The sequence below is a fragment of the Pogona vitticeps genome, chromosome 1 (genome assembly GCF_051106095.1).
Source record: "Pogona vitticeps strain Pit_001003342236 chromosome 1, PviZW2.1, whole genome shotgun sequence".
Classification (NCBI taxonomy): Eukaryota; Metazoa; Chordata; class Lepidosauria; order Squamata; family Agamidae; genus Pogona; species Pogona vitticeps.
In genome coordinates this window covers 166,406,213-166,431,929 of record NC_135783.1, presented here as the reverse complement: position 1 = coordinate 166,431,929, position 25,717 = coordinate 166,406,213, and the positions used below count along the sequence as shown (strand labels likewise).

The 25,717-nt window shown below is 41.7% G+C and overlaps 1 protein-coding gene and 2 long non-coding RNA genes across 4 annotated transcripts; 2 read left to right on the top strand and 1 right to left on the bottom strand.

Annotated features, from left to right (window-relative positions):
- LOC140704930 (uncharacterized) lies at positions 1-8,517 on the top strand. 2 transcript variants are annotated; one of them, XR_012084471.2, is made up of 2 exons: positions 1-61; positions 8,391-8,517. It is a non-coding gene; the product is annotated as an uncharacterized LOC140704930 (long non-coding RNA). The 2 variants fall into 2 exon arrangements; XR_012084430.2 differs by lacking the exon at positions 1-61 and adding an exon at positions 2,545-2,674.
- Positions 6,970-25,215, bottom strand: LOC140704918 (uncharacterized). Its single transcript, XR_012084415.2, has 3 exons — positions 25,073-25,215; positions 8,727-8,967; positions 6,970-7,503 (listed from the first exon to the last, which is right to left on the bottom strand). It is a non-coding gene; the product is annotated as an uncharacterized LOC140704918 (long non-coding RNA).
- KCNRG (potassium channel regulator) lies at positions 10,138-14,578 on the top strand. Its single transcript, XM_020796743.3, has 2 exons — positions 10,138-11,217; positions 14,214-14,578. The coding sequence occupies exons 1-2, from the start codon at positions 10,643-10,645 to the stop codon at positions 14,458-14,460; spliced, it is 822 nt and encodes a 273-aa protein (XP_020652402.3). The 5' UTR covers positions 10,138-10,642; the 3' UTR covers positions 14,461-14,578.
- Positions 25,216-25,717: the final 502 nt, after the last annotated feature.

The following is a 25,717-nucleotide window of genomic DNA, read 5'->3' as shown; positions in this document are numbered from 1 at the left end:
AGCTGAATAAGGCAGGAAGGAGTGAGAGAGATGGATGGATGGAAACCTGGACAGGAGTGAAGTGAGTGCACTTGCTTGCCTGCTGGAGGGGAGGCTGTTCTGGGGTTTGGATGGGGGGTGGTTCAAAGCCAGGGAAATAGGGGTCAGGCTGGTCCCTTCTTCCTCCTAAAGCCAGGGAACAGGAGGCACTTTTATCCCCCCTTCTGCCCTGATACCCCCTGACCCTGGCACATGTGCAGAGTGTGTTTCCAGGTCCAGGAGCATATGCAGAGTTATCCCCTATGCTTGTGAGAGCTGGAACACACACATACGCACAAGCGGATTTCTCTCAGCTTGAGAAATTGCAAAGGGTGGAGAAAATGGCTGTGTGTGTGTGTGTGTGTGTGTGTGTGTGTGTGTGTGTGTGTGTGTGTGTGTGTGTGTGTGTGTGTGTGTGTGTGTGTGTGTGTGTGTGTGTGTGTGTGTGTGTGTGTCTACAAATCCATTTTCTCCACCCTTTGCATTTCTCAAGCTGAGAGAAATCCACGCCTTCTGTTTTTTTCCTGGTTTTTATAAAGTGTTTTAAATCTGTCACACAAACTTTTTAAACTTTTTATTTCATTTTATTATGCTTTTATTAAAATAAAAAAATCAATAAACAAAACAAGGGGGTTGGGTCTCCATTAAAGGAAGGAATAGATTGTCTCCATTGGTCCTGGGAGCCCAGTAAGTGTATATGTAGATTTGTTTTGTTTTTGTTTTTAAACATTTTTTAAAACACGAAAACACAGTGGCCAGTGGATTCTGAGTTTCATAGTCCAAAAAATGTAACTTTCCCAGTCTTGACCTTTCAAGACTGAGTAGGTTGAATGGTTATGGTATTGCCCCATGATCAAAGAGCTATTCTCCCCAGTACCTAATTCCAAAAGTGACATCCCCCCCCCCGATATGTCCTCCTTTGTCCTCCTTTTTGGCTTTCTATGTCCTCCTTTTCGTACACATGTGTCTGGCAACCCTAGTTGCAAATGAGTTTTGCTGCTGTTGGATTTCACAGTTAACTAGCACTTTCTACTCTGTACCATGCAAAATACATTTTTCAAATGTGATTGCTTGTTCCTGCTGGAGTTTACAGAGTACCAGCTCTCTCACCGTCTTCCCTGACTTCTCCCATGCATAAAGACTGCAAATCAGGATTGTCTGCTTCTCTAGATTGCAGAAATGATCTGCAAGCATTTAAACTCCACCTCATTTCTTGCTGCTGATCTGCCCATTAAACTTTCTAGAACCAGAAAGTGAAAGCGAAACTTTCCCAGCTTTGGAAATTTTCTACTTGCCAGAAAACAAATCTGCTGACATCTTGGTGTCAGGCACGTTGTACTTATTGAGCTGTCTCTGAAACCACAATTTGAAGATGGCTTCTAAGAGGACAGTTTTTAATAGGCAGTGACTGAATTTCAAACTTCATTCTGGCTTTGTTCAATGGCTATCACCAGTTGCTGGAGACAAATGCAAAGGTTATTGTAAAGTGTGTCACAGAATCTTTCAACTAAGTAATATGGGAATTAGAGTTGTGGAGTCTCATGTACAAGGGTCATGACATCAGAAGAATCTGAATATTGAATCAAGTCAACAATCCATCACAATATGTTTTTTATGTTGCTAAATTTTTGTACATGTAAATGCGTCTAACATATATAAACATACATTTTTATTTCATTCCCAACATTACACAAGATTGTTCATGCTTAGTTGGTCCTAATATCTTTGTCATGCAATCTGCCACGTTATTTTCAGTTGCACAATATTTCAATGTCATTAAACCTTCTGTACATTGTTTCACATTTTGATATCTAATGTCTACATGCTTTGATCTATTCTTTACTCCCAGAGATGTTGCCATAAATATCACTGCCTGATTATCTTCCATAACTTGGATTGGTTCATCAAAATTTTATCTTAAATCTTTTGCCAATTGTTTGTAAAATATTAATTCTGTACATAATTCTGACAAAGATGCGTATTGTGATTCTGCTGACGATAATGATATAAATTTTTGTCTCGTTGATTTCCAATTTATCAATTAATCTGCTAAATGAATTGTCATTCCAGATGTGGATTTACGAGTTATTCTATTGTTTCCATAGTTAGTGTCTACATATGCAGTTAGAATTAAATCTCCCTTTGGAATAATGTATAGTTATTTTTCTACAGTTTGTTTCAAATATCTCAGCACGTGTTTTGCTGCCTGCCAATGTCTTTCATTTGGTTTACTAACATTTCTTGATAGTAAGTTAGTTGTAGTTGATGTATTCTGGTCTTGACCAACGGCTTATATATAATAAACTCCCTATCAATGACCTGTGATGAGATGTGTTTTTATGGGTAAGCCTGTCTCAATAGAATCCATTTTAAATTAGGATTTCTGTGTAGTTTCTGAGATGAGCCACCGTGGCTATCTCTTATCTAGTTGCTAAGGAGAAACATTCCTGGTAGCCAAAGCATTTCTGTAGCTCTCGTGGGAATATGGGGCGTGACCTGTCCAGAAGTTTCTGGCCCTTGGGAACTCTGGGAAGAAGAAGCGATGGAGGAGAGAAAGTAGTGTGTGTTCCATCATGGATTACAAATAGTTTCCTCTGCCATGGACTGAGGGGAAACACCTGAATTGCATCTACATCAGCTAGTGAACCCAGGACACGTGAGATGGACTATGTTACCTTTTATATTAGTTAGCATAGTTTCATTTCTTTATTTTTCTAGCTGGAGTGGGGGAGGAATTATCTGTGCCTTGTATTGAAAATGTACCAACTAAACATTTGGTTTCTTTACTTTAACAACTTTTATTAATAAAACAGTAATGATTGATTTCTATCTAGAAGCATTGTTTCTTGTTCAGACTAGCTGAGGAATATTAATTGGCCTTGTATGTTCGCTACCAAAGATTTCTAGAGCCCAGATTAATCTGAGTATATCTCATGGTTATGTCTGTGTTGGCTATTTGGCTTATTAAAGGAGTGTGGCTTTTGGAGAAGAAGGAATAGACAAGACCCGGCTGAGATCCCCTGGGCTCTACTCAGCAGTATTGTGGTTTGTCTGTCTTTCGGATCCATCCCATTCTCCGGAACCCCGCGAACGTCTCCTTGGAGATATGGGCGGTGTTTTCGCATGACCTATATAAATCTGCATCACAATCTGGTCCTGTAATTATATCTTTTTCAAATTCTACATTCATAGGTGTACTTGATCCTTTACATTCCTCCATATTATATTGCTTAAATAGTTTTAATATCTTTTTCTTTTGAGATATTTAAAATCCTTTTTCACATTTCTCAATTTATACACCTAAATAATTACTTATCTCACCTAGGTCTCTCAAATTATAATTTTGTTTCAACATTTCAACAACTGAATCTGCTGTTTCTTCATCCTTTGCAAATATAGCTAAATCATCTACAAAAATAAGTATTATTATTTTCTGTTTTTACATATATTTGCGGTAGCTCCTGAGTCGATAACCCATTCATTGTCATTGTTTCCAGGTCTTAGTTAAATGTGTTTAATTGTAATTATATTGCTGCTGCTTCCTGTCCTTCCTTTTTGCTTTGCAGTTTCAAAACAAATGATTCTTGGAGCCACATGAAAAACATTTCCTGGTTGTGTTTGCTTGCTCCGCTGTGTTTTCTCCCTCCTCCTGAAATTCCTTCAGCTGCTTTGTTTTAAGCTTGTGCTGATTAGAACACACGGAGGTGGATTCACGGAGTTGTTTATTATAAATATAAGAAATATTTATTATTTCTTTTCTGGTCTTCTTCCAGACGCCTGCTTGTTATATTTAACACAGTCAATTCAGCTCGAGGTAAAACCTCTAGATTGGATACAAACTGATCATAAGATTGGTCCAACGATGATAGGATTATAAACGATTCTTGCAACTCAGTAAATATCTTGTTTCTCTCTTAAATCCATTAGCATTACCTTCATCCATTCCAGATGATGCAGCATCTCCTGTTTGCAACCTTGCACAGAACAGTTTTTTTGCAAGTATCTGGCTTCCTACGTTTTCACTTACAAAGATCCTTTTAAAGCATCCCAGGCTTCTCTTGCAGAGCTTAGGTCTCTTATATGGATTAACAAACTATCTTCTAGAGTTAGCCCTATAATTGCCATAGCTTTATTATTCAATTCCTTATCCTCATAATCTAGCACGGCTGGTGGGTGAGTTACAATCTCCCAGACAGATTATTTTTGCAAAAGTAATTGTACCTTTTATTGCCATGTGGAATATTTTTCCCCATTTAGCCTCTTTACTGTAAATCCCGACATCATTATTGTAGATTCCATTTTGGACTGTATAATTTACTCAGTTGATATACTGCTTCTTTATGGTTTTTTCTGGGCATGTCTCAGTATCTCCCTGAACTACTCACTGGTTCACTGTCCTTCTGGATCAGTGTCTGTCTGGGTGTCCACCTGGGTGACTCCCTGGGTGTCCACCTGGGCCCATAACCAATGACAGGTGCGAATTATGCAGAAGATAATGGGCGCTTCAGCAAGACTTAATCCTGTTCAGTAAACAGCCAGACAGTATTGATACTAGTAAATAAAATGATTGTACAGTATTGTACCAATATTATATATAGCAGTGTATATATATATATATATATATATATAGTATATATAGCAGTATATACATACACAGCATAGTCCTTTCAGTCCTTGGTCAGACATGTAATAATCCATTTACCATACCATAAATCGGAGTCCTTGGTATTTCCTGCTTGTATATCAATCCGGCAGAATTTCTCCATTTGACCCACAAACTAAGTGTGTTGAAGCTGTCGGTTTTATTGCCCCTTGTGGCCAATCGGATATCATCTCCTGTAGCATTCTCCTCATGCATCTTGTTTCCACAGCTAAATCAAGTTGATCTGTCAGCTTGTTCCTAACACGGCTGCAGTGCTTTACAACTCTTTTCTTACAAACTTGATTAACAATTCTTACAGGTATTTCTAAGACCTGACAGAGTGCAGGGAATGCTTGTCAAATTTGCAGATGATACCAAATTGGGCACATTAGCTAATACCCTAGAAGACAGAAACAAAATTCAAAATGGTCTTGATTGGATGGAACAATGAGTTGAAAGCAATAGAATGAAATTCAACAAGGATAAGTGCACAGTACTGCATCTCGGAAAAAGAAACCAATGCAACCAGGGGGACATCTGGCTCAGCAAAACTACAAATGAGAAAGATCTTGGAATGATCATAGATCACAAGCTAAATGTGAGCCAACAGTGTGATGTGGCTACAAAAAAAGGCAAATGCTATTCTAGGCTGCATTAATAGAAGTATAGTTTCCAAATCCCGCAAGGTGCTGGTCCCCCTCTATTCAGCACTGGTTAGGCCTCACCTTGAGTATTGTCTCCAGTTCTGGACACCACACTTCAAGAAGGATGCTAACAAACTGGAACAAGTTCAGAGGAGGGTGACAAGGGTGAAAAAGCTTGGGAACAAAAAAAACCATCCCAAGAAACTAGAGGAAACGATCCACCTAGTGCAGGACTTCTGTAATGCTCAAGATTATGGAAAGGATAACTCCACCCCCCTCATGGGAGAGAAAGCGAGGGAGAGAAAAGAAGTGGCGATCAACTGACTAGACGCTGTGCCACGTGGAGTTTCCAGATCAGGTATTTCCACTAGAGGAAGAAGTTGAAGTTTTGAGCCGATGGGACCGAAGCCAGCGTACCCCATAACCTTCGACCACCGGTTATTCAAAAATGCGAATGGTTGGTGAAAGGGAAGAGACAGGAGACCAGTTTGCTTCGAATGTGGAGCCGAAGGACATGTGTGTTGGGAATGCCCAAGAATGGATTATTCCTGGGTAGGACAACACTCAAAGACCATGCAGATTCAAGGATCAGAACAAGATGGCTAGGAGGTGGTAGTGTGGGTGAATGGGCAAAGGAAAAAGGCCTTGGTGGATACGGGATGCGGAAAGACTCTAGTACAGAGCCTGGAGGGAGTAATGTTGGATGAAAGCCTATTTGTAAAATGCATTCATGTGGACTCTAAAGTGTATAAAATGGCTTGGGCTGATATAGAGATTGGAGGCGAACATAGGAGGTTGAAAATAGGAGTAGTACCAAGATTGTCAAGAGATACATTGTTAGGGAGAGATTGGGTAGGAACTCACAAGTTGTTGCAACTAAACGAAGGTCTGCAGGGGGAATGTGAAGAACAATGGATTTCAATGAGGAAAAAAACAAAAAATCACCAAAAATTAACGAAGACTCAGAAGAAAGCCAAACTAAGTGTGCATAGGTTTCACAAGGTGGACTAACTATTCCAACCATTTAAAACATGTTCCAAACATTGTAAGACACTTACAAACGAGCGAAAATGGACATCGGAAAGGGCTTCCTTCAAAAGCACTGAAGTCCAATGGATTTCAATGAGGGAAAAAACAAAAAATCACCAAAAATTAACGAAGACTCAGAAGAAAGCCAAACTAAGTGTGCATAGGTTTCACAAGGTGGACTAACTATTCCAACCATTTAAAACATGTTCCAAACATAGTAAGACACTTAAAAATGAGCAAACACAGACATCGGAAAGCCATTCAAAAGCACTGAAGTCGGCTTCAGTGCTTTTGAATGGCTTTCCGTTGGGGAAACATTGTTTCACTTAGCGATGTTTCCTATGGGGATTTTCGCTTAAGGACGTTAATCCGTTCCCATTGGAACGGATTAACCGGTTTTCAATGCATTCCTATGGGAAATGGTGTTTCACTTAACAATATTTCCCATAGCGATGGGTTTTTTGGAACCAATTAAGATTGTTAAACGAGGCACCACTGTATAATCATGAGTCTCAGAGTCATTTAGATCTCTCAGAACTCAGGAAAATATTGGACTCAAGGTAGCTTAGTTCGTGGCCTAAAAGAAATCAAATTAATTATGGTAGCAGGTTGTCTGTTCAAGAGATCAAACATAAGTTCTTAAGTATAATTGTTTTATTAGAAAAAGATTTAGAAGAATTCAGTTTATTGCAAAAGCATAGCAGTCAAAATCATTTCCATTTCTAAGCAGTTAGAAACTTAGCAAACTCCAGCTACAAAAATAAAATAAGAAAATTACTAAGAAAAATAAGTAAAATAGGTAAGGCCAAAGCCCTCCTTCTATCCTCTTACTAAGAACTACATCCTAACTGATGTCTGGAACTCCAAAGTCCATTCAAGAATCCATAATCCAAAGCAATGTGCAAAAAGTCACAAAGTCCTTCTAAAAATCCATCAGGCAAAAAGTCTCTCTCTGTCTCAGCAATCCTCCATTTTCTCTTCTCGTACTGGAAACCCCCCTCCTTCCTCTTCACTGTTTTTAACCAATCAGGACAAAGGAAAAGTTGTCTCTCTCTCTGCCTTTCTTTCTCATGGAACTGCAGGTGTTATTTACTGTTCTCTGCTGGAATGTTTTGACTCCAGTAGGTCTTCTGCCGTCGTCCCCTAGTTACGAGATAACATTGCTAGCTGCTGTGAAGAAAACAGCATTTAGAGGCTTCCAGTAAAAATGACACAGACCTAAGATGGATTCTTTCTGGCTAATTCCATGACTACAAATCCCATTTAGAAATTACATTCTGGCTTCAATAACCTATATCATGACAAGTAGAATATATATTTTAGAATATTTATTTTAATTGCATTTTAATTATTTTGCCCTTTTATTTTGCCTTTTTATTGTATTTTAAATGCTGTCAGCCGCCCAGAGACCTTCGGGTAGTGTGGGCGGCATATAAGTTAAATAAATAAATAAATAAATAAATAAATAAATAAATAAATAAATAAATAAATAAATAAATAAATAAGTAAGTAAGTAAGTAAGTACTACCGACAATTTGTTCCCAATTTTGCTGAAATAGCTGCACCCCTCACAGACTTGACTAAGAAGAGGGTAATTAACAAGAAGCTGGGGATTCATAGAACAGAGAGCCTTTAATCAGTTGAAAGAGATATTAAATAGTTTACCCTGTAGGTGTGCTCCTGACTTTAACATGCCTTTTATAGTACAAACTGATGTGTTGAATAGAGGCATAGGAGCTGTGTTTACACAAATTTGAGGAGGTATAGAATATCCAACAATGTATTTGAGCAATAAATTATCTCCAATGGAACAGAAATATGCAACTATTGAAAAGGAGGCATTAGCGACGAAATGAGCTATATATTTTTTTAAATATTATTTATTAGGAGCACTGTTTACATTAGTTATAGACCATGCCCCATTACAATGGCTGAATAGAATGAAGGACACTAATCCTAGGTTGACGAGATGGTATCTAAGCTTACAGCCATTCACATTCAATTTTCAATACAAAAAGGGCAGTGCTCATACTAATGCAGACTATTTTTCCTGACAGGGTGCACAGGAAGGAACACTGGACAAGGAGACAGCAAAAGAGTAAGTAAAAGATTAAGTAAAAGATTAAGTAAAAGATTAATTAAAAGAAGGATTGAGAGATGAAGCAAAAGGGGTGATTATAAAAAGAGGAGAGGAGAAAGGAATAAAAGTGGAGATTTGTTTGGTAGAAGGAGGAAAGGGAACGGAAGAGGAGGAGTTAATATTACCTGTATGGGAAGAGGATAAAAGGGAGAAGGAAGGGGTGAGAGAATGCAGATCACCACAGGAAGCTACCAAAGAGGGAGGAGAGAAAGAATATAAAAAGGCACGCGATTTAATGGAGGATTTTCCAAACCTGATTGTTGCCTGGCCCAGATCCGAAAGAGAAAAAAGTGACCATCACAGAGACCCTGGAATGGACTGTAGTAGTTTCCTGAGAGAGCAAGGTCATGGGAGGAGAGTGATCCAGCCGGACACCTCCTTCAAAACCACCAGTCGAGGGAGACTGGGCATGCCGTCCATGTTGTGATACGATCTGCGCTGTGAGGAGCCCCCTGTTGAGAAACTCGATGGACAGAGAACGGTTTGGATCAGCTCTGCAATGAAACCAGACAGTTCTACATTTTAAATGTTACCTAATGCGTATGGACAGTTGTCTGAGTTAAGTCATTTTGGGCCAGTCGAAGTAATTGTTGAGTCTCCTTATGTTAAGCTTAATACCTGTTAACGTTTCAAATGACTCTTCATGGTTATTTCCTGCCCAAAGAGAGGAACTGCCACCCCTTTCAACCGAACCCAATCACAGGTAGAACAATGTATATACGATTGAAGAAGTTGCTAAGAAGGGCTCAGAAACTTGACAAGTACACATTTTGTCTGTTCTGTCCACAACCATGAGAAATGCAATAGCAGTGCGGAAAACTGAAAAGTAGCTTTTATTTTTAGCTCTTTTATTCTCTCAGAAGAAAGTGAACTATCTGCACTTGAAACTTACAAATCTATTTCAGGAACTAGACACAATTTCCAAAATAACTACCGTATTTGCCGGCGTACAAGGCGACTGGCTGTATAAGACACCCCCCAACATTTCCACTCAAAATATAGAGTGGACGGCTCTGCTGCGGCGCCAGCAGCAGCTGCCTGGGGCTCTGCCCAGGCCCGCCCTGGAAGTTCATGGCTGGCGGGGAGGAGGGCGAGGAAGAGAGGAAGAGGCTGCACGGGCAGTGGCAGGAGGAGGAGGAGGAGGAAGAGGGGAAGCGGGCGGGTGGAGGGCGAGCAAGCACACAGCTGGCTCAGCAGTGAGAGGGTGAGGAAGAGAGGAAGAGGCTGGGTGGGCGGTGGGAGGAGGAGGAGGAGGAAGAGGGGAAGCGGGAGGGTGGAGGGCGAGCGAGCACACAGCTGGCTCAGCAGTGAGAGGGTGAGGAAGAGGGGAGGAGGCTGGGTGGGCGGTGGGAGGAGGAGGAGGAGGAAGAGGGGAAGCGGGTGGGTGGTGGACGAGGAAGAGGGTGAGGAAGAGGGGAAGAGGCTGCGCGGGTAGCAGGAGGAGGAGGAGGAGGAGGAAGAGGGGAAGCGGGCGGGCGGCGGGCGAGCGAGCACGCAGCTGGCTCAGTGGTGCGGGGCAGAGGGCAGCCCAGCGGTGGGCTCTGGCCACTCAGGCATGGCTGTCTCTACTTCCCTCCCTCCATGCAGACCAACTGCCTGCCTGCCCGCCTGCCTTCCTCCCCGGCCAGCGCAGCCCCGCGTCACTTACTCAACAGAGGCGGTGGCTCCTTCTTGGCCCAAATGAAGTGCACCCGGCGTACAAGACCCCCCCCACACACTTGGAGGCATGTTTTATGGGCCAAAAAAGTCATCTTCTATGCCAGCAAATACGGTAAACTTAGTTGCAGGAGGTAGGCTATATTTATGGATATCTGACCATGTTTATTTGGGTAGACTACTCTTATGGATACAGTAAGGGAAAAGAAGCACTCTTAGCAGTTCTGCACAAGAGAATTTTGTGTCAAAAGTTTGGATAATATTTTCCCAGTTATTTTGACATGCAGCGTCTTTTAAAAATGGTTCTTTATTCCACTTGTGATGATTTTGTTCCTAAGTGACCAATCTTGTAAACAGAACATTATGTGTGTGCTTGGTTCTTGTTGCTATGGTGTACTCTGCTTGCCTAGCATTTTTTTTCTTGCAGTGTTTATAACTACTAGGCAGAATTTGCCCTTTTGTGATTACTTGTGGTTTTGAAGTACATTAAGTTTTCTTGCTGAGAATAAGAAAATGAACAATGAAGATGTAATAATTCTGAATGTAGGGGGACTGAAATTCACAACATGGACATCTACTTTGCAGAGATTCCCTGAATCTAGGTTGGCAAAGATGCTGAGTGGAAATGATCCTGCATTTAGGTTTGTGAATGGTCAATTTTTTGTGGACCGTGATGGTGTTCTGTTCAACTATATCCTGGACATCTTAAGAACACTTCAAATTTCATTACCCAAAGACTTCTCAGACTACCAGAGGCTGCAGAGGGAAGCTGATTTCTATGAACTATATCATGTGGCGGACCTTCTGAGACAAGAACATTTGTTGAAACCAAAGCCAGAAATCTTGGAAGTTCGGTTTTTACTCCAAGAAACACAAACCTTTTTTCGAGTGTTTGGTTCTTGCAGTAACACTATTGGTGAATTGGCTGGTCGGATCACTGTTTTTGAAGAAAAGCGTATTGGAAAAAACTGGAAAAATCATGATGATGCATCTCAGAAGCCACTAATTCCCTGTATTTTGGAGCGGCCTTCACATCATGATCTTATTTTCCAGTGTGGCACTGATTACAGCGATCAGCTTGTTGCCAGGTAATTTAAAAGTTGTTTGTGTGGGTATATAGGATAAAGTAGTACAAACAGCATGCTGCATTTTATTTTTCCAAATATTTCAATTACTACATGAAAAGTAGAAGAACAGGCATTTCAGTAAGGTGCCTGAGATTTTACTATTTTTGAGCCTCTTCAATATTACCTTAATAATGTATCCTTAGTGAGTTTATATATTCAAAAATCCAGAATGTTACAGGGATCTGTCCTTTAGTGCTTTGATCTGTTGTGTATGAATAGGTTAAGACTCCTTATTTTAAATGAGAAGTAAAATCCTAGCCAATTCTGAGGGTGGAAACAAGATAACATGTTGGTACGTGCAGAACAGACTGAATCCTCTAGAGTAGGGCTCAGGGAACTTTTTTACCCTTTACCCCCCTAAAAATGTATGTACGCCGACATTACCCCCTTGATTTGAAAGGAAGGATCTCGGTCACGTGTGTCTTGGTCACACGCAGCCAGTCGAGCGCTGCCACTGAAGCCTTGCTGCCCAGGCTGCCGCCGCCTCTGCCACCGCCTGGTAGGGCTGCGCTCAGTCCTTGGCCCCACGGGGGTGGCTCCCTTTCTTCACCAGCAGGCGGCTCCTGGGCGGCCATCGAAAAACAGCAGGTGGCTTGCCCGCTGGGAGCTGCCTCCCGCTCCGGCTCTGGTGGCTGCTTGCTGGGGTGTCCGCATCGGGCCTCAGCATCAGGACTCCCATGGCCCTCGCCATCGAAGTGCTGCAACAGCTGCTGCATGGAGGGTGAGAGGCTCTGTCAGGCTTGGCCAGTCGGCATAGAGGCGCCGCCGAAGGAAACTGTGAGGCCGGGCAAGTGCCGCTGCCAGCCAACAGGCTCCTCCGAGGACAGGGCGTGGGGCTGCGGTGGTGTCCTGGAGCTGTGAGGCTGAGCCTGGCCCGGGCTGCCATCATGGCCGCCCCCACCCCCCTCCACCGTGAACCACGTCTCTGGGCACTGGAAGGAGAGGCTCCTCCTGGCTGGGGCACTCTGGCCACTTGCCCCTGCCTCACCCTCCACCATGGTTGGCCCCACCACCGCCTTGGCTGCCATATGCTGCTGGCTGGGGACGGTCACTGACCACCGGCCGCCGTGGCTCAGTTGCAGCCAGGCCGGAGAAGGCGGCGGGAAGGGGGCGATTGGGCAGCCGGGGACCCCCTCTCCGGGCAGAAGAGGAGGGGGAAGGGGGTTAGGGTTGTATCCTCATTACCCCCAGGATTTTCATTTTTATCCCATTTGAGGTAATTTACCCCTGTTCCTTGACCACTGCTCTAGAGCCTAAACAATAAAATTACCATTGCCAGTCCACACAGTCTTAAATCTTCATTATGCTCTGTGATGTCACGTTGCTTCCAATGCATAAGGACCCTAATCAGGTTTCTGAGATATATGAGATGCTTAAGTAGTAGTTTACCACGGCTGCCCTCCAGTGAATGTCCATGGCTGAGCAAAGATTTGAATCCAGGTCATATCATGGAATCACAGTATCATTATAGGCTTAGAAGGGACCTTGGGGGTCTTCTAGTCAACCCCTTGCCCAAGGCAGGAGATCTCATACCATCCTGAACCTCATACCATCCAATTTTTTCTTGAAAACCTCCAGCAATGAGGCACCCACAGAATGTCCTAGTCTGACATTCTATTTGCTACATCACACTGGCACTGTTTAAATTTTCAGGGGTCAATAAATAGGGAGCCAAAATTTGTACCCACCATGAGCCTGCCCCTGTGAGGGATAAACCCTGCTGTCCTCCAGAGCTGAAGAGCATATTAACTCCACCATGCTATGCCTCAGACATTCAGAACAAGCATGCAATCTCATTCTTTTTCAAATGAGACTTGGCATTTCTCGCATTCTGTGCCTTACCAAGGAGAACCTAGACTAGTCTCCTAAAGTTAGCATGATATTAGGCAGAGTCCTCATACTTTGGGGGGTTAGGGTCTGCAAGAGAGTAGAGGACATTTGCTCCATCTCCCAAAACCTGTATTTATTTTGTCTAAACAGATACACATTTTACTGGTCACCAAGGCATTCCGAGTGTTCCCTGAGAGCATTCCTATTGAAATCTGTCCGCTAGACTTGCCCTCTCTGCTCTGGTCTCTTAGACACCCTCCCTAGGCCAGCAGGCAGCTTGGAAGTATCCTACTTGTTCTGGTTGTTCTATTAGAAAATGCCAAAAAACCCTTAAATATTGTTTGTTCATCCGGATATTCCTGCAGCACACCTGAAGTTATCTTTCTTCTTTCCCCTCCCCTTCATAAAAATCCCCCCCACTCCACATAAACTTTTGTGGGAGTTTATTATGTCCCTTGTGATCCACATTGATGCTGCCAAAATCTGAGAATTTTCTTTTCTGTTTGACATCTAAATGTTATTGTCTTTGTTGCTAAGGATCAGTCATGTAGACTATGTGCACACAAAAGTACAATGGATAGATAAGTGATGGGTGCATACCATGTAGCAGTGCATATGTACCTGAATTGTGCTCCCATGGAGACTGAATAAACATTCATACTACAACAAATACAGTCTCAGTGGTTTTGGCCAAGACAGTAAAGAAACCTGGGGTATCTTATCCCTCAAAACAGCAGCTGGGATGTGCATTCCAGGTCAAAGCTGTGCCAAAGGATTGCAATTTAATCCATTTCTCATGCCGTTTTCTGACTGAAAAGCATTGTCTGGCACTATTTGTCTCTTTAGTAAAATCATATGGCCACACACAACTGTCATTTTTATTTGCAGTTTCTTCCATTTAGAACCTATTTCCTTTAGCTGCTCCTTTATTTGCACAACTTCTACATGTTCTACTAGACTTATTCATTTGGTCAAGTAATTAGAGCCTGAACTTTTAATATTTTCATTCTTTATTCTGTGTATCTGTTCTTTTATATGTTCTTTTATCTCTTTAGACTTCAGAAATAAGATTGGATTTCAAACTAAATAATATTAAAATTAACAACATTTTTTCATATTTTTTCCAGGTATGTTTCCATAAAGCCTGATCAGAGGAAACTGTTTAATGGAGCTAATATTCTAGGTCTGTTGCTTGACATCTTACTCAAAGAAGAATTTCATTTAATAGGTACAAGGACAGTTGATGAAAAAATTGAATGCTATTGTTTTGAAAGAATGAGGCAGCCAGATGCCTTTACCATCAGTTCCAGTCAAACACAGCAAGACACTCCTACACCACAAGCAAAGCTAATCCAGAAGATCAAAAGGAAATGAATGTCTATGTGCCAGGTTAGCAGCATCTTATTCCCTGAGATTTCAGGAGTTGGATCCTCAGAACATTACAGAGGCAGGGCTTAGGAGGGAGGCTGAATCGATTAATCAATTGTAGAAATGAATAGAAGGGGATATGCAAGAAACGTCTGCCATGAGGAAGTACGGATTTGCCCTATCTGTATTTCCAGATAGATATAGAAATATGTGGTCAGAAATCCATACATGTTTGAGCCTGTGTTGCATTTTGCAAACTATATTTCCCCCCTCAGTCACATGTATATATTTGAAAAATGTGGAAAACACTCTGTACATTTCTAAAATACAAAGAAACCCCATAATTTAGTTAATGGCTCCTGATACTACATTGCAAATCCAGTGTTTGAAATTCCAATTTCAGATTGCCTTTGGATTGAAGTGGCTCAGTTGGCATAGTGAGACACTGTCTGTTCAGTAACTACCAGCTGAACGTGTTGTATTTTATATTTTAATGCTGGAAAGGCTTCCATCATGGCAGGGAATTATTAAATAACATTAAAGCAGACCTGGGCAAAGTGCAGCCCGAGGGCCACATACGGCCTGCGAGCAGCTCTGGTCTGGCTCGCGGACAGTTTTGAACATCAAAACCATTTATAGCTTTTTGTCTAAAGTTGATCAGTTGCTTATTTTTAACATACTGCAAAAAAACCTCTTTAGTACTGTATTTGTGAAGATTAACAAGTTTAAAATAAAAACAATCATAACATCACTGTTTCATTTTATTTTTAAGTAAAGTTGGTTTGGCCCCCAAACACAGTTCAGATTTTTCATGTGGCCCCCTATAGAAATTAATTGCTCACCCCTGCATTAAAGTATAGTTCAGACAAGCCTCATGGCAATATGGCTAGTGCCATGGGTCTTGTTTGCTTAGGAAGAGGTGGGCAGAGAGCTGAATGGAGCATTCACCCCCACCTTCCTTTCACAACTTGCGTCCTGTGACATTTCTGTCAGATGTTATTCACAATGGCAGGACATGTACACTTCCCATATATATTGACCCAATAGCAATGCTTCTTCTTCCAGGGCACAACTAAGGGAGGATTCTCCACATTTTGCCCAGATTATGTCATCTCACTTTGGTTGAAGCACTATTAGAAGCAAAAACAGGGCCTTCTCTTGGGTGGTGACTTCTTGCAGAACATGGCAGCAGGATATGTGGCTTCACATTTATGAACTAGAGCAGTGGTCTCCAACCTTTTCCAAACTCTGGACCGGTTGGGATAGCAGGGTCTGTGCATGGGGGGGGGGCACCGACCTTCCTCCAGGGACCCTTCCCTTGTGGGTGTACATATACGGACCATTCTAAGGGATCCAATTCCCCCAGTTGTATTTCTGGACCTGGACCTCCTCGTCCCCGAACATAGCCACCTCCTCTCTCTCTTTTTGCTTCCTTTCTACCCGGACAAATAAAAACATATGGTTCTTCTTCCTCCCCCCCCCCCCCCCTTTTATGTTGCTGTCTTATTTTTCTTCCCTCTCTGGACTAATCCACTCCTCTGAAGCCCAGTTTTTCTTCCTCTCCCCCCCTCCCCCATCATCAAGAAACCTTCTGCCACCTCCTCTCCTTTGCCTGCCTTTTCTCCTTTCCCCTGCTCTTTAATCACCCCTCCTCTTATAGTTAGGTCCTCCAGCCTCATAGGCAAGGTGGACATAAGGGTGCTGACTCTGTCTGCCCAGGACGATTGAGGGGACGGCTCACTTCTAGGTTTAACCACAACATTAGCCTCCTCTTCACACAATCTGATCAGTTTCATATTGATAAATGCTAGATAAAAAAGGCATATGAGTGTGTTGTCCTATTTTAATAATTTTAAAAGATCTTTCTACAGTAATGGCCAAAAATATTGGCACCCTTGCAATTCTGTCAGGAAATGCAACCCTTCTCTCAGAAAATAGATGCAGTTGCAAATGTTTTGGTTCTCACATGTTCATTTCTTTGCTTTGCGTTGGAACAACACACACACAAGAAAATTCAAATCCAATACAATTCCATGCAGAAACCCAAAAATGCACTGGCCAAAACTATTGACACCCTTAACTTAATATTTGGTAGCACCCCCTTTGGAAAAAAAATAACTGAAATCAATCACTTCCTGTAACCATAAATGAGTTTCTTACACCTCGCTGCGGGCTAAACCGCAGAAGCCTGTGCTGCAAGGTCAGAAGACCAAGCAGTCGTAAGATCGAATCCACGCGACGGAGTGAGCTCCCGTCGCTTGTCCCAGCTCCCGCCAACCTAGCGGTTCGAAAGCATGCAAATGCGAGTAGATAAATACTAGGTACCATCTCGGTGGGAAGGTAAACAGCGTTCCGGGTCTAAATCACACTGGCCATGTGACCACGGAAAGATTGTCTTCGGACAAACGCTGGCTCTATGGCTTGGAAACGGGGATGAGCACCGCCCCCTAGAGTCGAACACGACTGGACAAAAATTGTCAAGGGGAACCTTTACCTTTACTGCAATTTTGGACCACTCTTCTTTTGCAAACTGCTCCAGGGCCTTCAGATTTGAAGGATGCCTTCTCCCAACTGCTGCTTTGAGATCTCTCTACAGGTGTTCTATGGGATTTAAATCTGGACTCATTGCTGCCCATTTCAGAACTCTCCAGTGCTTTGTAACCATTTCTGAGTGCTTTTTGAAGTGTGTTTCAGGTCATTGTCCTGCTGGAAGACCCATGACACCTGGTGGAGACACAGCTTTCTGACACTAGCCACTACGTTGTGGCCCAAAATTCTTTGGTAATTATCAGATTTCATGATACCGTTCACACAGTCAAGGCATCCAGTGCCAGAAGCAGCAAAACAACCCCAAAACATCTTGGAACCTCCACCATATTTGACTGTAGGGACTGCGTTCTTTTCTTTGAATGCCTTGTTTCTTTTTCTGTAAACAGTGCCATGATGTCCTTTACAAAAAAACCCCTCTAGTTTTGTCTCATCTGTCCACAGTACATTCTCCCAGAACAATTGTAGTTTTGTCACATAAGTTTTGGCATACTCCAGTGTTGCTTTTTTTATGCCTTTTGTGTCAGCAATGGTGTCCTCCTGGATCTCCTTCCGTAGCATCCCTTTTCATTCAGATGGCGACAGATAGTGCGAGCTGATACTGTTGTAACCTGTGTCTGCAGATCAACTTAAATTTGTTTGGAAGTCAATCTGGGTTCTGTATCCATCATTCAAACAACCCTTCGTTGTAATGTTTCAGTAATTTTGCTCTTCCATCCATGTCCAGGGAGGTTAGCTACAGTGCCATGGGCTGTAAACCTCTTGATGATATTACGCATAGTGGACACAGAGACATTAATATATCTGGAGATGGACTTGTAGCCTTGAGATTGTTGATGTTTTTCCATAATTTTTTTCCTCAAATCGACAGACAACTCTTTACACTTCATATTTTTCTCCATGCTCAGTGTCACACACAACACAAAGATTGAGTCAACTTTTCTCCATCTTAACTGGTTGCAAGTGTGATTACTAGACAGTATTTCCCACACCTCTTACTTGCGACAGGTGTGTCTAAATACAAATTATTTCTTACAATTTAATCAGGGTGCCAATAATTTTGGCCAGTGCATTTTTGAGTTTCTGTGTGGAATTCACATTTCTTCTCAGTTTTTTTGTGTCGCTCCAACGCAAACCAAAGAAATGAACATGTGAGTATCAAACATTTGCAACTGCAACAATTTTCTGAGAGAAGGGTTGCATTTTCTGACAGAATTATAAAGGTGCCAATATTTTTGGCCATGACTATATAACTCAAATATTATAGTGATGGAATAGTAAGTAATTATGTTAGTGTGATGATTGTAATGTGACAGAAAAATTAACTAATGTAGACTCTAAATTCACACATGTCCAGGAAAGAGAGAACAAAGCACACAGTGATCAGCATGTAAATACAACATTGCATGTAAATCCTACACAGTAGTTGTCATGTTTATATACTCCAAAGTGACTTTTGCAAAGGCTGTGTCCAACATCTGTCTTGGCTGAGGCCAGGGTATTTAGGAAAGCCAGCTACATTCACTGGATTTCTCAATCTACAACAGAAGACAAATTATTTCAAATCACTCATTGGTCCAGTAGTTATTCTCTTAATGACAAATTCCTCTATTGCATCTTGAAAAGTGAACACAGATTTCTTATTGGGGTATGAAGATTCCAATGTTGCAATTAAAAGATTAAGAGAATGAAGCAGGGTTATATCAGATTTAACTAGTGGCACATCTCCATGACAAGAGTTCTCAGAAAATACCCCCCTTCATACTGAAGAAGCTACTTGGATGAGTTGTGAAATGTTTCAACCTGACAAGAAAGAAGTCCAGTTGCCATGACTCAACTTCCAGACCCCTCTTCATAGTTCTTTACGAGATGCCAAGCATTGAACCTGGACTTCATGCATATACAAAGTATGTGATCTGCCTGAAGGCATCCCTAAAGTCTTCAGAGGTAACTAATACAGTGGACCCTCTACTTACGGAATTAATCCGTATTGGAACGGTGGCTGCAAGTCGAAAAGTCTGTAGGTCGAATCTCCATTGACCTACAATGCATTGAAAACCAATTAATCCCATAACTGGCAGTTTTTATTCTATTTTTGTTCCATTTTGGTTTTTTTCTGGTCTGTAAGTCGATTCTCCAGCTGCAAGTCGAATCTAAATTTTGCGGCCAGAGAAGTCGGTAACTCGAAAAGTCTGTAAGTCGAGCCGTCTGTAAGTCGAGGGTCGACTGTATCTGCCCTCTTCCAATGAGCAAACTGCTGCATGTTAGATGGGAGTCAGTTGCACACAAGTGACAAAGGTAGATAGTTTGTTTCCCTACCCCATTTCTCCCGTGGGTTCCTACCACTTCCCTTAGCATCCTAAGCACATTGAAGCATTCACACTGTGATGGACAGCTCTCAGAACACTCCTGTCAGTCAGGTCAGAGCTCTGATGTGGGAGCCAATGACATGACAGGAGGGGCGGAACCAGGGAAATAAAAGGAGAGGGGAAAAAGACAGTTAAAGACAGCTTATGCAGTTAGGGACGTGGTTGTGTTAGAAGAGAGAGAGAGAGAGAGATTGAAAGAGATAGGAATATGACAAGTCTTGGAAAGTTTATGTGATTAAGAATTGAATGAATTAAAAGTGATTATAATAAAATAAACTGTTTAAATATAGTAACATCATGATTATAGAAAACCTAACTAAGCAAGCATATTTCAAATCAAAATAACATATATTGAATGAATAAAATAAGACCATCTTTGATTTCCATGTATGATCAAACGGTTATCCTGTAAATAAACTTTGTTAATGTTGACAGCTGTGATTCATTATTACAATTTGGTAGATTGAGGAAAATCCTCTGGTGGTGTTGCCAAGAAGGTCAAATACTAAGTTTTAACATAGCTTGAATGTAACATGATTATAAAATACTTATGCCTTATATTACTGTGAAATTGTATGCATTCTCTGTATGCTGTCTGTAACGAATATGTCTTTATACATTGCAACCCTGACTTGGTGCTTCTCATCCCTCCCGCTTATCACACGGTTGTTAAACACACACACCCCATTCAAGGTTAGCTTAGAATAACGACCAGATAGGCGGGGTATAAATTAAATAAATAAATAAATAAATAAATAAATAAATAAATAAATGATAATGATAATGATAATGATGATGATGATGATGATGATGATGATGATGATGATGATGATGATGATAATAATAATAATAATAATAATAATAATAATAATAATAATAATAATAATAATAATAATAATAATAATAATAATAATAATAATAATAATAATAATAATAATAATAATAATAAACAACTCATCTCATTCAAGATTCACAGCGCCTTCAGGCAAAGACTGTAATTTCTAACACCATACACTAACCCCACGAGGACAATCCGTCATTAACATATTTAAAGATAAGCAGACACAAACTAGGTCATAGCCCGATGTTTCCAATTACATAATAGGTCACACTAATACACAATTTATTGACTCCTCTAATCCACAGGGGGTTTTTGAAATACAATTTGGATATTTTTCTTACATCTATACACCCATTAACCAATGAACTTTAAGATTTTAGATTAGGGTCCAGGAGACCAATAGATGCTGTGCTTTATTGTCCTTTGTGAAAGAAACTTATAAAATGCTTTACCAAATGAATGTTGGGACTCTCCGGTCCGCCTTATAGGAACGGAGCCCAGCTATATGCTTTAATAAATTGGCTTACATATAGACTGATTGATGCACTGTCTTATCTGTTATCCCTGCCGGAGAATTGGGACCAAAATTGGGTGGTAACAGTGGCAGCATTTAAAAGGGTGAAGACTGGCAGTAGCAGCCAAAAGCAAATCTGGGAGTTAAGAAAAACAAAAAGAGGAGCTGGAGGGTTGCGACATACATCACTGTCAACTATGGTTAAATTTAAATTCTAACCAACATTTGAAACTAAGGTTAACATCCTGAATGATGCAGGAATCTGTGTGCTTTCCTGCTTTGGTTGTTCCTTTGAGGAGTTATAGTTTCCTGCTGGCATTCTCATTCATTCATTCATTCATTCAACTTTTATACTGCCCATCTGGCTACCAAGGTCACTCTGGAGAGTTTGCAATATGATAAAACAATACAAGACCAAAATTAAACATAACAATCCAGATACAAAAACATCAAAATGAAACTAATTTTGAAAAGCAGAATGGTGACATGATATAAGCACTGAAGAGCCTCTGTACTATGATGGTGTCCTCTCAGGGAAAACCTGTCTACAGAGCCATGTTTTTAATGAACATTGTACAATTTTAAGATCACCTGGAGGCTCAGCTTGCACACCATGAGACTGTCATGATCTAGCTACCTCAGCAGAGATGTCTCTTCATCAGTCTTTATTTTATGCAGTCCCAAATAAGAGTCCACAGGAAAATAATTTCATAATGAAGATCAATAATGTGGAGATGTTGTTTTTCCCTTCTCTGTATTTTGATGATGGAGGTTTATCTTGATGGAGGTTTACCTTGGTACCAGATTTATTCCATATTTGTCATTTTTGAGGGCATACACATTTATTGCAGAAAATTTCTCAGCCGGAATCCTGGTTACACAAAGAAGGGCTAACCATCTGTGGCTGACTCTGCTCTAGACAGTGCCCAAATCTCCAAAGCAAAAGTACCACTTGAAGGAAGCATACTGGAATATCTGGGAAGTGCCCCTCCTGACCACTGAGAACTATGAGATGCTTTTATCTAAATCCATTCCAACAAAAGCGTGTTCCACTGATAGGGAGAAGCCACCAGGGAGAAAGCACTTGCTATTTTTTTCCATGTCCTATCTCAAAGGGTAATTTACCTATTCTCGAAGGCTTTCACAGCTGGGATCCAATGATTGTTGTAGGTTTTTCGGGGTGTATGGCTGTGTTCTGGAGGTTTTTCTTCCTAACGTTTCGCCAGTCTCTGTGGATGGCATCTTCAAAGGACAGGAGTTAGAACTCTGTCTAGAGTTTCCCAGTAATGTTAGACAAACAAAAGCTGACCTTAAGGAGGAATTGTTGAATATCCTGAAGAACTTGGAAAACCAAGCCAGCCTATGTTACAGTTCAAGTCAGGAAGAATCAACCAAATATAAATTTCTTAAGCAAAAATAACATCAACAGTTTGGGAGACACCTAAGAGGTTTAGCTTGGGGTTTTCCAGTCTTTTTTCAGTTACCTTGTTTTTCTAAAGGGGTCTTATACACTGCCCAAGTGAGGATACAAAGTAGGATAGTTTATATAAGATAGGAAATAGAGAAATAAAATATACTCACTATCCTAATAAAGGAGGAATTAAAGAACCTCGTAATGAGGATGAAAGAGGAGAGTGCAAAAAACGATCTGAAGCTCAACATCAAAAAAGCTAAGATCATGGCCACTGGTCCCATCACCTCCTGGCAAACAGAAGGGGAGGATATGGAGGCAGTGACATATTTTACCTTCTTGGGCTCCATGATCACTGGAGATGGGGACAGCAGCCACAAAATTAAAAGACACGTGCTTCTTGGGAGGAAAGTGATGAGAAACCTAGACAGCATCTTAAAAAGCAGAGACATCACATTGCTGACAAACGTCCGTATAGTCAAAGCTATGGTTTTTCCAGTAGTGATGTATGGAAGTGAGAGCTGGACCATAAAGGAAGCTGACCGCCAAAGAATTGATGCTTTTGAATTGTGGTGCTGGAGGAGGCTCTTGAGAGTCCCCTGGACTGCAAGGAGAACAACCCAATCTATTCTAAAGGAAATCAACCCCGAGTGCTCATTGGAAGGACAGATCCTGAAGCTGAGGCTCCAATACTTTGGCCATCACATGAGAAGAGAAGACTCCTTGGAAAAGACCTTGATGTTAGGAAAGTGTGACGGCAAGAGGAGAAGGGGACGACCGAGGATGAGATGGTTGGACAGTGTCATCGAAGCTACCAACATGAATTTGACCCAACTCCGGGAGGCAGTGGAAGACAGGAGGGCCTGGAGTGCTCTGGTCACAAAGAGTAGGACATGACTTAACAACTATGCAACAACAACATTTATAAAGCTTATTAAGTACATTGAAATCCTGGACTTGTTTCCTCCAAAGTAAACCACCCTCAAAAAAGCAGCTATATATAGGAGTGCACATGTTATACATATAATACACATGTATATGCACACATTTCACTTATTTGAAATGTAGTGTTGGAAAAGAGTTTTACAGATAGCATGAGTTGTCAGAGAGATAAGGAAAGCAAATTAAGTGAGGACTCTCACTAGAAGCTAAAACCAACAAACAAAGCGTATTGTGCCAAACAGTGGCACCATGAGAAGACAAGCTCACTGGAAAAGGCAGCAATGCAGGAAAAATGCAATGCAGTAGGAAAAGAGGAAGAATGCACATGAGATGGATTGACTCAATAAAGAAAGCCACAGTCTTTGTTTGCAAGACCTTTTGTTTGGTATTGCAGTCAAAGCAGGACCAGGAGCAGAGAGACAGGGATTCTGATTTGGGGAATAAACTATGATACTCTTGCCTGCTTTGGGGATGAGAAATAGAGAAATGCAGTTGCCACACACTTCAGACATCTAGTCCCAGGTGTGTTGATTGTCTTTTACTAGGTGTTTGCTGTTAGCGAGACTCTTCTAAATATTCTGTTTCTGCCCTGTACAAATTCAGCGTCTAAACAGAATCTTGAAGTATTTGTCCTTCTCAGCAGAAACTGCAGAGCTAAATGCAGTGGAGATTAAATTTTGAAGGTTGCTTTATTCATGGTTTTATGAAAAAGTCTCTCTCTCTCTCTCTCTCTCTCTCTCACACACACACACACACACACAAACACACACACACACACCCTAAATTTTCAATAATCATTTGCTTCAGTTCAGTATGTCCATTTAAACAAGCTTGATGAAACCACCCTTCTCTCTCCCGCACCTTCCTTCCCGCCTTATTCAGCTTTGGCAGAAGCAGTCATTCACAAGCTGGATTGACTGCCCTGTGCTGTTCTACAGCCGTAAACATTAAAGCCGGCTTATCTCCGACCTCTAAAAGAACTGATCTGCAACTGCCGGAACCAAGGAAGGTAGCAGGGAGAGGTGGCTTACAATTTGAGGTTCAGCTGCAGGGCTGGGAGTTGAGGGTAGTGCTCTGCTCATTACCCCCAGGATTTTCATTTTTACCCCATTTTATTTATTTAATTTATATTTATTTATTTATTTATTTAATATATATGCCACCCACTCTACCCAGAGGTAAATTTGGGGTAAACTACCCCTATTCTCCAACCACTGATCTAGCCCAAACCAATAACCAGGCTCACCCGGCTGCCAGCCAGGTGACCCCTTCAGTTCTGCTCATATCCCATGGGCACAGCAGCTGTAGAGCAAGGAACCATTACAGACACTGTGCCAGCTGAACACAGCACATCACGAAGGAGCTGGCCCACCCCTGCATGCCCCAATGCCATCTCATCTCTCATATCCCTTTCCACATGTAAGTGCAGATCCGCACACTCATGCAGTTTCTTAAAGCCCCCTCCACAGTAAGGTGTTCAGCATCTGTTCTGTCAGTGCCTGAAAACTCCTGCTGAGAGTGGTGACTGCGAGAACACCACCCATATCTCCAAGGAGACTTTCGGGGGGTTCCGGAGAATGGGATGGATACGAAAGACAGACAAACCACAGTACTGCTGAGTAGAGCCCAGGGGATCTCAGCCGGGTCTTGTCTATTCCTTCTTCTCCAAAAGCCACACTCCTTTAGTAAGCCAAATAGCCAACACAGACATAACCATGAGATATACTCAGATTAATCTGGGCTCTAGAGATCTTTGGTAGTGAACATATAAGGCCAATTAATATTCCTCAGCTAGTCTGAACAAGAAACAATGCTTTTAGATAGAAATCAATCATTACTGTTTTATTAGAAGTAAAGAAACCAAATGTTTGTAAGACAGTTTAGTTGGTACATTTTCAATACAAGGCACAGATACTTCCTCCCCCACTCCAGCTAGAAAAATAAAGAAATGAAACTATGCTAACTAATATAAAGAGTAACATAGTCCATCTCACGTGTCCTGGGTTCACAAGCTGATGTAGATGCAATCCCGGTGTTTCCCCTCAGTCCATGGCAGAGGAAACTATTTGTAATCCATGATGGAACACACTCCACTTTCTCTCCTCCGTCGCTTCTTCTTCCCAGAGTTGCCAAGGGCAAGAAACTTCTGGACAGGTCACGCCCCATATTCCCACGAGAGCTACAGAAATGCTTTGGCTACCGGGAATGTTTCTCCTTAGTAACTAGATAAGAGATAGCCACGGTGGCTCATCTCAGAAACTACACAGAAATCCTAATTTAAAATGGATTCTATTGAGACAGGCTTACCCATAAAAACACATCTCATCACAGTGACAGCCTCTCGAGAAGAAGCCAGTTCTATTGTGACACACCCAGGCTCCTTCCAGTCACCCACATTCCAACTGAGCCCAAAGGGAAGCCACATGCTTGGGGCAAGGTTGTGCAGGATGTGGACAGAACATTGGACCTTCCTCACCCTGTCCCCCATCCCCTGCTGTCTCCCTGTGGCTGCAGTGGGATGCTGCTCCCTTGCACTGGGGGACATCCTCCATTGCAACCGTCCTTCCCTCAACTCCCTCCTTCAGGCAACCCACAGCTCTTGCTGTGCTGCCCAGAATAACACTCTGAACATCAGATCC